The 13293-nt window shown below is 36.0% G+C and overlaps 2 protein-coding genes across 5 annotated transcripts in view; one reads left to right on the top strand and one right to left on the bottom strand.

The window, feature by feature from the left end:
* Positions 1-3044: 3044 nt before the first annotated feature.
* Positions 3045-13293, bottom strand: part of LOC119067132 — a 51073-nt gene continuing 40824 nt past the window's right edge. For all 4 annotated transcript variants that reach the window (XM_037169918.1, XM_037169917.1, XM_037169919.1 and 1 more), the window contains 5 exons: positions 11354-11507; positions 10316-10443; positions 8678-8825; positions 8477-8599; positions 3045-5172 (listed from right to left, as the gene is read on the bottom strand). In XM_037169918.1, the coding sequence (XP_037025813.1) occupies positions 4040-5172; positions 8477-8599; positions 8678-8825; positions 10316-10443; positions 11354-11507 (1686 nt within the window). In that variant the 3' untranslated portion in view covers positions 3045-4039. The remainder of the gene's footprint in view (positions 5173-8476; positions 8600-8677; positions 8826-10315; positions 10444-11353; positions 11508-13293) is intronic.
* On the top strand, positions 5965-8339 carry LOC119067145 (CD63 antigen-like). The gene is made up of 5 exons (XM_037169942.1): positions 5965-6301; positions 7335-7529; positions 7590-7763; positions 7821-8111; positions 8174-8339. The coding sequence occupies exons 1-5, from the start codon at positions 6254-6256 to the stop codon at positions 8276-8278; spliced, it is 813 nt and encodes a 270-aa protein (XP_037025837.1). The 5' UTR covers positions 5965-6253; the 3' UTR covers positions 8279-8339.

Consider the following 13293-nt stretch of genomic DNA (forward strand, 5'->3'; position numbering starts at 1 on the left):
CAAAAACAAAACGTCATCATTCGGTATAAATATAATGAATAGAACACCATTTCGATAAGTATTGTGTGCGGTACAGATGATACAGAATGATGACGATTTTATTTTTGTCTCGAACTGTGATTGTTTATGTTAAAAGTTAAAAAAATAATTTATTTATTTATTTATTTATATGGCTCATCAGAAGTAAAATTGTTGAACATTATTTTGATTTATTTATTTACAAAGAAAAATATTTAATTTATTACAAAGAGACGGTAGATACGAAAATACTGCAATTTAAAATTTAAAGAAAACTCAAAACTGAAACATTTTTCATTTATAAAAAACAAAAATGTTGATGAATAAATAACATTCGAAAAGAAAAACGTTTACATTTTATTCATTTACGAGTTACACCAACGCACTTCAAGCAAAAGTGCTATTAATGACAGCTGCCAAATAGAGTACTATCTTGTATTCCAATTTTTTTTACAGTGCCAAAATTTGTTTAATACACTGTACAGTTTCAATACCCTATTTAGAGTACCACTCATGCTTGAAGTGCGTTGGTTACACTCTTACAAATAGATTTCTACATTTTAAAAATTCCACTAAGTGGCAGCAGCGATTTTAACGAAAATCTAGGTCTTCATTTGAAAGAGTACTTACCGAAAATAAACAAAATACATATCCCTGCTACAGAAAATGTAGTTCGATGTTTTCTTTTTTACACACGCTGAAAACAATGCCGTTTCCGTTATTCCAAAACTCCAATTTTTGATTTTTACAGCATTTAAAATTTCGATTGACCCACTGGCTGGACACTCTATGAATAGCAGCATTTAAAAAAATGAGGAATAGAGTAAATAGTGTCAGGTCGGATCGACCCTTCATGCTCACCTCTTACTTACCCTATTTATCCCGTTCTTTATGACAATATGTCTGTTAGAGAGTTGAAGTATATGGGTACGTCGCGATCATAAGGAACTTAGTTTTATAATTTCTTGTCATCTCTTGCTTTTTCTCTCTTCTCAGAAGAAAGATTAGATTTTGTACTCCACTAGAATCGAATTTCACGTAATTTTTAGCCCCGTACGAAGTACAAAGGGGCTTATAGGATTACGATGCCGTGTGTAATTGATGGAATTCGAACAGACGGTAAGGGCAAAGTGTTTGCCTATGTTCATAGATGACGAATCTGCAATAAAAATTTTGTCTGTCCGTCTGTCCGTCTGTCACGTCGATATCTTGAGTAAATCAAATCCGATTTCAAAAATTTTTTTTTTCCCTGAAAGATAGTCGAAAAAGTGAGGCTAAGTTCGAAGATGGGCATATTCGGGTCGGCCCTTCGTGAGTTAGGGCCACCTAAGTGATTTAAGGTCTTTTGGTGATATTTATGGAAATGTAAATGACACGGCAAATGATAGGTATTGTCAATACCAATCCAGGAAAAAAAAGTTTTTTAAAATCGGGTGAGTGGACCGTGAGTTAGGGCCTTAGAAGTGAAATGCTACTAGGGCCCTATGTGTATTTTACATAGAACTCGAGTAAATTTCATTCGTTTTTCGTAATTTTTGTTTGATTTGGAAGGTAATCAAATGCCGAATAGAATGTTGTTGAAAAAAAATTAAATTTGGGTCCTTGGCCTAAGGCCGTTACTAGGGCCCTATGTGTATTTCACATATAACTCGAGCAAATTTCATCCGTTTTTCGTAATTTTTGTTTCATTTGGAAGGTAATCAAAGGCCGAATAGAATTTAGTTGAAAAAATTTTAAATTTGGGTCCTCGGACTGAGGCCGATACTAGGCCCTTCAAAAAAATAAAATTTTAGGGCGATTTGAAATTTTTGTTTCATTTGAAAGGAACGTCGTACGGGGCTTCGTAATTGCGCTATGCGCAATTTCTAAGATGTACACATTACATAATAATTTTACTTTAACTACATTAACCGGCGCAATAGGCTTACGGTCAAAGTAGGGTGACAGACGCACTAGGGTCACGTACGCAATAGATATACGGGTTTGTACGGGGCTCAGTCGCAGCAAACGCTCCGACTATTCTGATGGCTCGTTTCTTTATTTTCTACGAGGTTGGCGAATTCTCATAGCTTAGAAAGTTTATCAAAACCTAAGAAACTTGGAAATTCTATGGAATCCAACAAAACGACGATTTAGACGAATATGTCCTCTGTTGAGAGTGGTGACAATAATAAGAAATGAACTCTGGCTGCTCATCTCTGCTCAGCAGAATATGTATATGAAGTAAATGACATCAAGAACATTTGAAAATGCTTAGATCAAATGAAGTAGCAAACCACGATAGCGATATAAGGTTGATAACTATGAGAATCAACAGAAATTTTGGTTTCTCTTTTGTCTATCAATTGATCACTGAGGATAGTCAGTAAGAATCAGCCAGGTTAACATAACATACTGTTTTATGGATATCCGCTCCAAATTTTACATGACCTGTTGGTGGTGCATCTGTGTCTAAGAAAACTCGGTTGGAACTCGTTTAAAATTTTAAAATTTACAAACGTGGTATAGAGGACGGAAGGTCGATGGAATCACGAAAATGGAAGGGGTTGAAAAGCTACCGAACAGTGGGGACAGATGTGAAAATACTTGTTCATTTTCCTTTATTTCCTTTCCTTGTCTCAACTGTTCCTTTTTGTTTCCTACTTGTTTTCGCGTATCGCGAAATAATAAGTCTTGTACTTCTGCTGTTCAAAAGCTTACCAAGAGTTCGATACAAAATCTGTTAGTTCACTTCTTTAACCATTCATTTCAAGATGGTGAGACCGCAAAGTAATTGAAAAATTTGGTTGAAATATTGGTGGACTTGAGTTCCATAAAAACAGACTGGCGAAATTATATCGTTAACCGGAAATTATATTATGTTCAATACACATGCGCAATATTGACAATTGGTCAGAGTAAGTGTTCATTTGAGTTCATTACAGCGGCTGTCGTGGTCAATCAAAATGTCTGTGCGCTCACTATAGGCTGGTAGCTTCTCCACCGCCGGCAATATTAGTGAATGAATGACAAAATAACAAATTCAATAATCAACGTGTTGCATTCATTTTAATTTAATTTAATTCCTTAAATTTAACACACAAAAAAATTATAATAAAAATCGTCTCGTTTTAAACAATAATTTAATTGATCTGTCAATAAATAAATTTTCATTAGAATTTCTTTCCATTTTTTTGTGCTGAATCTTTACAAAATTATATTTAACGAACTAACGAGTAAATATAATTCCAAAATATAGGAAATTCGTTGAAACAATCAATGTTGAAAAATTGGATCAAATTCAATTCAAAACACACGTCGTGTAAGTGGTAGCCTCTCTAATTTTGAATAAATATATTTTTATATGGAAGTGAATGCATGAACAAGTGAACGAGAATGAACGAAAAGAAGAAGAGAAAAATCAACTGAAAATCAATTGAAATGGATGGTGTGGATGAAGGTGATGAATAAACAAAACTGAATTGTGTTGACCAATTTTTTGTTCACTTTGGAAGTTGGAACCCACTTTCCACGGTGTGAATTGATATCATTGCCGTTCGACGCATTTACTGTTCCAACAAATTGTTATATACCTTGAGAGTATATAAATAAATATTTCTATAAGATAAAATTGCTTTAATTTAATTTAATTTCTCTTAATTAAGCTAATGTTACTATACCATGCTAACGCTAAATTTAACTAAATTTTTATTTTCATTAAACAAAAGTTTTTTTTCGGTCGTTTAATTGATTTTGTTCATTTGGATTAAAATTTGCTATAAAAAAAGTTAAATGAAAAGGTAAATGAAAGGCCGAAAGGGCGATTTTTCCGGGAACATTTTTTTTTTTAAATAGATACGACACATGGAAATGTGTACTCATGTATATGAGATGGGCAATCGACTCGTTATTTTGAAATTATAATTTAAAAATCGACTGACTAAGTTCCAAAACATTAGAGTCCATCTTCAACTGAAACCAATTTACAATTATTTTTTTTCCGTTTTTCATTTCCGTTTAATCTTCTGTCGAATATAAAATTCTATTGCGATTGAGCTTCCGTCTCACTAGTGCTTTGTCGCAGCTTAAAAAGTCTTAACGTCATCCATGACGTAATCGTATTTGGACTAATATTGCTCTGTACATTTTTCTGCATTGCGAATGCCTCCTTCTGCAACTGGTATCGATACAGTAGCGAGCCTGCTATCAACGCTGACACAATTGCTGCCGATGCAACCACAATGAATAAAACACTGAACCCGGGTACCGGCATACATATGCCATAAACCACTTCTTCCGTTATTTTGCCCTGGAATACGGTCACCGCCTCTTGTTTGGTGTCCGGACTGAATGCCAGATCCGCTTCCGATATGACGTCGTACAGACCGCTGACGCCGACATCGGCGCTGCGCACTTTTCGATCCGTGATGACAATGGAACGCTTCTTTCTTTTGATTGGTTTACCGTTTGTCTCATTTTCGCGTACGTAAACGGGACGCACATCGTCTTTGCTCAGATCGAGTGATCTGGGACCGGCCACTGGTATGCCCATACGATCTTTACCTTCCAAAAATCGTGGACCATGGGGAAATTGTTCGTCGGAGTTCTTCTTCGAATCCAAAAAGTTTGATTTCAACATTTCCTGTGTTGGTTGATCGTTGGGTACATCCTCCTGGTCTTCGTGCACTTCTGGTACCTTCCGGTGGTCGTGTTTGCCATCGTTTTCATTCGCCCCAATACCTCCGATCGATGCCATTTCATCGCCATTGTGTATGATGTCATCATAGAACACGTCATGCTCTTGAGCCGATTCGTCCTCATCATGCACATCATCATGTTCATCTGTTATTTCGTTCGTTTCATGATTTTCATTCGGCTTCGCGAAAAGATTGTCCTTGCGTTCATGAATGTTGCCAGTCACCTGACAATGGTCCAAACAGCCATGACGACAGATCTCAACCTTGCATTTGATGTGCACACTCAACGCGTCAGGGAATTTGAATGCATGGAAGAAGGCATACGTGATGACGGTTGCTTTTTCATTGGGTGCTCGGGCTTTCAAAAATCTCGATATCATTTTCGGACGCAAAACGCAACCGTATTCGTCGGACAATTTGATGACATGACCAGCTCCATCGGATGCGGCGCATGATTTTACTCTCATGTCGAATTCACCTGGAAAATGGATTCGGTCTGTTAATTACAATTTTTCTTGGTGTAGTCTAACTAAAAACTATTCAATCTCATGGACTCTAAAAACGATTGCCTATTACGTCACACATGTTAGTTCAAGGCGCCCGCGCACGTGCATTAAGGGCAGTTTGACTCATTCAAAAATAGCTCTTCCAAAGTGTTGAAGTACTATCGAAGTGTGTCAACAAGAGAAGATTCTTATCTTGGGTTCGAAATCACTAATAGAACATTTCATCGAAGTACTGCCCGTTTCCTACAATTCATTACAACACTTGTGCCGAAAAGTTAGAAAACGAGTTTGAAAATAGTTATTTCAGACAATGGGGACGAAAACGAGTGTAATTCTCATCAATAAAGTATTTGTTTACTGTTTGGCCTACACGGGTTGGTTTTACAAATTTTCGCTTCATAAAACAGACGAAATTGCCTAGAATCAGTCACCTTAAAACTTAAATACAGACGCGTGTGAGTACGTGTTTTTGTCAGCGTATCAGTGTATAACACTCTGACTGATTGGTATAGTTTTCCGTCGAAGACGTCTTATTTACAAAACATTCTTTTTTTTGGTGAATTGGTGTATATATGTGTGTGTATGCACGTTCGGTTACATTATTATTTTACATGCCGAATTTTCGCTCGATTACGTAATACCGTCGTGAGTTTATTGCAATAAACACATCGTACACTAAATATAGGAACATAATATAAATATATGGCGACTTTCCACTCTATTTTTAAAACACAGAGCGGTTCACCACATCTATGCCGATCTAAGTTATCTCATAATGTTAGTGAAGAGCAACACCTCTTGTCGAATAAACTTACATTAATTCCCTGCGATAAAAATCGCTGAACGTTTAACATAATATTTTCATAAATTAGCGTCGTATAATTGAATTGTGTACGGCGGGCTGATTTTAAACGAATTAGAAAAAACAAATTTAAATTCGACGATAGATCTGAAATCAGTACACGGTGATGTGCACTCCTGCATAACGCTTTTCGGTTCGGTTTTTTTTCGCGCAATTATCACCATATAAGTTAATTACACACAGGCTCAGAAATGAAGTGCTCAACCATTTTGTTGATTTCGATAAACATCTTATTTTTGGTAAATTTGTGTTGTATCTCCATTAAAATTATACCACTGTGATGGCGACACATTCTTTATTCGCCAGAGACTTGTTTAATTAAATCGAACAATTTATTTGAATAGAATTTTTGTGTCTATTTGGTTTGGGTCTTGTTTTCGATCTGCTACACCTCCACTACTGACTGTATGCATAACATTAACCGAAATGCATGAGTCACACACTTGATTCTTGAACATTGTTTATATATCTATAAGATACACACGCGTATCAAGTTTACGGTATGCAATAGGTAGAGAATGCAGATTGTTCATTTTACTGGGTAATCGAGTAAAATTCCCATTGAAAATCACATCAATTTCAGAAATAATGTTCTTGATGTGGTACACCTCAAGTGTCCCAAACTGATTCGAATCTAGTTTTAAAACTTTCAAAATTTCTTCGAGTAAATAAATGTTTGTTTACGTGATACGCAACGAGCACCGTTTCTGTATTTTTTCTTTCATAGTTTGTATTTCGATAGAAAATTTCATTCTAAATATAACAAAAGGTAAAGCGCCAGGATGCGACCTATTGGAAACCCTAGATTCTTTATTAAAGTCTTCAAACACGAACTTTTCTTAAAAAATGATCACTTTGACTGTCTTTATAGTCATTAATGGTAACGTTCAGGATGCACTAATTTGAAGACCGTTTGTGACGGGGGACGAATTGATATTCGGAAAGCTCACGAGTTCGGAGGTCAGAAACTTCTAATCATTCTAATCATCTGTTAGCGACAGTCCTTAAGGACAAAAATAAGTAATACAAATGAAGTAATAGATTTTATGTCAAATAGGATTTACTTTCAACAAAAGAAGTCACAGATTTTGTCTGAAAAAATTCTCAAAGATTACCGTTCCAATCTAAGAAGCACTACGTACGTCTGCGGTGATTTTATTGACTTTATTTAGAGTGAGACTAGGACTAAGATATCGGGCAGACACAAGGAATAAGACAAGCAATAAGAAATTAAGAAACGAAATTGCATTGTTAGCATGTTTTAACTTTCAGATAATATCGGTTTTGACCGTAACCAGTGGATCTATCGTCCAGTACTTGTTCGGTCAATATTACTACATCCTAGAAAATCACACCGGAGTGTCAGTATTCCCAACACTATGGATTGCAGCTGGATGCTTTTTGCTGTTGGTTTCAATGTTCGGAATTCTTGTAAGCAGTGGCCAAAGTACCATTCTCATTAACACGGTAAATAGAAAAACTTAAAAACAAAATACAGTTCATGGCAAATGCGGGTGTTTATTCCAGTATGCAATCTTACTGTCACTGGTATTAGTTCTGCATGTGGCAACAGCGATATCCGCATTGATGCTTGGAGTGTGCCGTTCCAAAGAAATCGTTTCGGATACACTAACGGCATTTGTGCACTCGTATGAGTATAACACGATGCTGAGACAGACAATGGATTGGACACAGTACAAAGTAAGGGAGAAATTAAATTTTTGTTTCCTAATCTGGTCTAAATTCGTATTCAATCAGTACCAATGTTGCGGTAATAATGGACCGGACGATTGGAACAACTATGTGAAATCTGTTAAGGTGCCAGACATATTGGCAACCACTCCCACTGAAAATAGTACGTCAACATTAACTGCCGCTAATGAAAACGTGAATGCTATGCCAGCATCATGCTGCTTTCCTGACAGTGATTACACCAATTTTCGATGTGACAAATACTATCCGAATGGTTGTTCTACGTTCGTACAGGATATTTTATCGACTAATGTAATGATAGCCAGTTTCCTAGCTTTGGGTATGGCTTTACTTGATGTAGGTGGTTCACAGATTATTTTGAATGAGCAGATGATTAAAAGAAAACTTTTAAATTTCAGTTGCTCGGAGCCATAGTCGCTTTCCTGATTAGCAAGTCGTTACGTCGTGTACGTGAAATTGAAGCTGACTATAGTCAATTGGGAGTGAAGAATAGCTACAGATAGTGAATCGAAATGTTTGACTTAATTGAGCGGCAATAAATTTGTATTTAAACTTTCATAAACATCGTGCGCTTCTGCCACTACCTTTGTTTCGAGTGTCGGGTCTAGTGTTAATTGGGAAATCATCTCTTATTTTCGGCGCTGTTATTGTTAACTCGAATGGACTCGATACATCTTATCAGTACTGTATGCTTATCTTACCTCTATAATCATTTATTGCCACAACCAATGTCAAAGTCGATCCAAGAGGAACGATTCCACTGACCGGTGGTGCCCATGGTCCTTTACCGTGTTGAATTTCCATCCAGCAATCAACATTATCACCTAAAATGTTGTCAAACCGATTAGACATTCATCACAGTTCGGTATTCTAATTAGGTTTTTGATTTAAAAAAAAATAACCTCGGAAGTCGAGTTGAATAACGTCTAAATCAGCAATGACCATCGGTGGTTTCGATGCTGTTTTCTCGTAATCGTTAAACCATTCGCATCGCAAGCGCTTCGCCTCGTCCCAGACTTCTAGGAGGTCTTTGTCGTATTGTACAACAACCTGCAGAGAGTATAGGAAAATAATTAATAAACATTCTACATTCGTGCTATTACACGGCCGACGTGCGGTTCAGTTTTTTATTATTATATTTTGTTTTGTTGTTGTCGGTATTGTTTATTGTTCGGCCGGTCGATATTTTCAATTTCCATTTGCTTGAATGAAAAAAATCGATGTAAATATTAAAAGTTCGCTTGGACGCTACGTTTACGATATGAGTAAAAAAAAACGTTAAAATTAATTGATTCGTGCATCGTTATGACACATTCGCGAAACGGTGAAAAAGTTCGCTTTTTCTTGTATGTGAACGGACAAAGTGTTAATGCGAACCAATTGAAAAAATGTTACACAAGCCAAATGCTATTTATATGCGAGAGAACACCCATACCAATTCAGTATTTTAATGCCTTTTTTTCAGCGAGAAATGCACTGCACTTTGCATTTTTCACCTTGCATTTTTGCGTCCTCTAATCGTTGTTGTTGGTTTCGTTTTTTTCTTCTTTTTTTGGTCGTTAGTGTGACTATCAATTAGCATTTTGTGCACCATACACACAATATTATCTAAAATCAATATGTATCCCATAAGAATGAATGGCTGTGGGTACAAGATTACGTGGATTAGATCGAACGAACTTTACCTTAGAAGAATAAGAAAGAAGAGTAAATTGAATTGAACATATGATCATATCTTAATTAAGCGCCTCTTTTATGCCGATTGCCGATTAGCATTACATGGTGTATTAAACTCGGTACACACCATTTACACACATATTTTTCGTACATGTATGTTGTGATAAGCAGGTATTATAACCATGGAAGAAATGAACGCTCCATCATAAATAATATTTTTTTTTTCATTTATTTCCAACCTTTTACTTGATAATAATAACAATGAAAATTAAAAGATCATCCGGCATGATCGCTATTACTATTTTATATGCGAGAGTACATTGTTGCATGGTGTGGTGTTACGATTGGATTTCAAGATCAACGCGATCATGGACTATTGCCTCTGCGCTAACAGAGTGGTTAAACAGATAAAAATCACTTTGAGCTGAAGTGAAATGTGGCTGAATGTGGCCATAAAAAGATAGGTACCCATGGCATTTTGAAGCACGCTCATTGGATTGGATTGGGTGATTTTTTGTTGTGTGATTATTATTCGTTCGTTAAATTTTTTCTGTAAATTTTTATTGAAAAATATGCTCGGATTGGTTCACAAAGGTTATGGACATGCTCATAAGAGCTTTTAAACAAAAATTACGAATCACAACGCCGTAACGAATATTATTTAACACATCTGGCCTAATGATAGGCATATCAATAATAGTGATGCTTTCATCAACATCTAAGCGACGGGTGTAATAATGGATAGAAGGAAAAAAATTTATTGGGTTTAAGACGAAATATGTGAACTTTGTTCGAACGATTCTTCAGATTCTTCGGCGTGTTTATTTTTTTCATTAATTTTTATCGACAAAATCATAAATTACCGTATTTTCGTAGAATTGACCGTGTAAATCAGGTTTTGTTCCACATCTTGCATATGCTATCCGAAATGAGAAAAATGTCTTGCCAGTAGATGGTGGCACATATACACATCTGGGATCACTGTGTTGACCTGTTGATTAGAAATGAAATGAATGGGATCGAATTTAGCAATTAGGTGTGTTGGAAATGAGTCATAGATTTTGAACATGAGTGTAGCACCAAAGCCCGATAATATAGAGAGATTGTACGTACTGACGAATAATCGTATTCAATTGCGATTTAGGTTTTAGGCCTAAGACCTTTAATATAAAGTAAGGCGCCTTCCTGCTGTGAAAGGAGATAATGAAAAATCATCCAAGCGATAGAATGAATTTTTGGAGGGCTGTAACGCAAAGCCCATCAAACTTTGGTTCCTCGTCCGGTTTAAGCTGCATGAGTTAGTAGGAATCCTATACGGACACAACAAATTATCAAATGATAAAGATGATGATTTCTAATTCTTCAAGGTGCCGGGATGTGGCTTAAAACCGAAAACGGCAAACCATTTTGTATGCAGTTGTCCGGTGCCTCCGATGTATTTGGGAGGTCATTACCTTACACCTGCAAAGCAAATTAGATACGCCCGCTATATTGTCCCGTATTATAGATGGCAAAGGCTAATCAAACCCGGAAGGGAGATCGATGATCGGACTGTGTAACAGGAGACAACAACTAACGTTATACAACATATATTACTCAATTACACAGTTATGATCTGAACAACGTGCCTAACAGCAAACTTGATTGGATGACCAAATCAAAGTCAATAAATTTTACTAGTAGCTAGAGCAAAGCGTTAATTTCAAGCTAACGGACAAAGTGTCTGGCTCTGGCAGCACAAATTTTCATGAAACACCGATGAAAAAGTAAAATATTATTCAATTTGTGTGCAATAAAACATATTTGTAGATTATTCAATAATGAATCCTGTTGCCGGGGCTATATTCGTATGCGAGGGACAATCAGTTTAAAAAAAAGAAATGAAAATCTTGGTAACATACCTTTCGAACTAACGATTCCTTCAAACGGTTGAGAAAATGATAAATGAACATCCATGTGATCTTTACCGCACATAACCTCTAACGAACTTATCGTAGGCATACCATCCGGCCTGTCCAATGGCCATATTTCATTACCAGCTAATACTAAACTTATCTGAAAACGAAACAGAAAAAAAAACAACATAAAAATCGTAAACCAATCGATTAACATTTCACCATAATTTGAATCGAAACGAAAAATTATCGACTGTTAGTGGTTTATTATTTGATCTTCTTCGCATATTGTATATACATATAAAATGCAATTGCACCATTATAACCGATGGCCTAAAATTTCTCACACCGCAACGTAATACAATAAATACGCGGCGATAATTTTCACTTGAGTATCATCTGTATTACTCGGATTAAATAAATTATTCAACTTAATTGCATTTGATACCGCAAATGATCGAATCGATTCTTCTTTATAACTATAATTTTCTGCCATAAACTAAGTTAGCGCGGAAGATTTTCCTTATCAATAATAAGTGATCAATTATAATTAGATTGGCGAGAGATGTAAGTTGTCTTTAAGTTTAGTTTTAATATTTATTAGGTGTGTACACGGGGATAGATCATTACTACATGATATAGCACAATTTCTAGGATGGATGTATACCATGTTTTATGTTGTGCTGGTCTTTATATCATTTTCTAAGCATTACTTTGTAATCAGAGAGTCACACTAATATGTTTTTTTTTGTGCCGCGAAATGAATAATTGTATGGTATTAAGTATGAGTGATTGATCGGCAAAATGACTGTACAGACAAAGGAGATCATTATTGAATAATATAAAATGATTATAAAATTCTCTCGATATATATCTATAGCGTGTGATGGAGACCGTCTGAACAGGGACCGGAAATTACAATATAATTTCAAATAAATGTGAGAAAGAAAAAAAAAATGAAATTTTATAGCTTTGTTGCATGGAGTCTATGTAAATAAATAACTTTATTAAGACAGTCCAATTACGAGTTAGATTTTGTTCGAGCTATTTGTTTCTGAACATAGGATTGCAGTGTTATGACCTGTTCGGAAAATGATGTGTTTGTTTGCTTGTGATAATTGGGCATTCTGAGTGAACTGAGATTTTCCTCTTTGGAAATGATAATAGAAAAATGTGTGTGAATTTCGTATAACCTCCTGTTGGAAGAAATTTTTTATGATTTAACTTTGGGCACTGGGGAAAAATGAGTTACGTGATATAGACAACTTTTGCCTTGCACTTCCTTTTGGGCGCTACTACACTAGCTACTACCTACCAGATGAGATCTGCGACCGGTCACGTTTTTTCTTATTATATATGTGACTGATGGTTACTGATAGAGCCTAATTTTTGACTTCCTAATCTGTCGAGACTGTTTTATTCTCAATAGGCAGGCGAGACTTTACCTCTTTTTAGTAAAGTAATCCTGGGCCATGGCCACTGGCAATGGAACAAATGATGGAAATGACTACGTGCATGTTTACCGACCGAGTACCATTTCCATCAATTGTTCCATGTGGGCAAGTAATATACTATTTCCAAAACGAATTTCTTTAGCTTTCATTTTCTGTTCTCATCACAAAAGTCGAACTGGTAATGCCAAACATATGTGTCAATATTTAGAGGCTTTTCGATGTCAAACATTATGGCAGAGTAAAAGTAACACTGGCAGGAGCGGTTCATTATTGAACCGTCAAATGTAGGACCTAATACACTGTATGAAAATGAACTCAAATGAACACTGACATAAGTTGAAAAATTTAATTCGCGAAAAACATAGGGCTACTAGATTATTCAGGTCCCTAGTCAAACAAGCGCTCCTGCCTGGGTTACTTTTACTCTGCCGTGCTGACATACACGTGAAAATGCTATGAGCAACACGCTATGGTCTTACTGCCTAATTCTCA

Source organism: Bradysia coprophila, assembly GCF_014529535.1.
Source record: "Bradysia coprophila strain Holo2 chromosome X unlocalized genomic scaffold, BU_Bcop_v1 contig_12, whole genome shotgun sequence".
Taxonomy (NCBI): Eukaryota; Metazoa; Arthropoda; class Insecta; order Diptera; family Sciaridae; genus Bradysia; species Bradysia coprophila.

Bases quoted from the DNA above. Each gene is read 5' to 3' on its own strand.
- LOC119067145 (XM_037169942.1), top strand. From the start codon at position 6,254: ATGAAGTGCTCAACCATTTTGTTGATTTCGATAAACATCTTATTTTTG. The intron at 6,302-7,334 runs GTAAATTTGTGT...TTTAACTTTCAG, and splicing joins CGATAAACATCTTATTTTTG to ATAATATCGGTTTTGACCGT. The intron at 7,530-7,589 runs GTAAATAGAAAA...TGTTTATTCCAG, and splicing joins GTACCATTCTCATTAACACG to TATGCAATCTTACTGTCACT.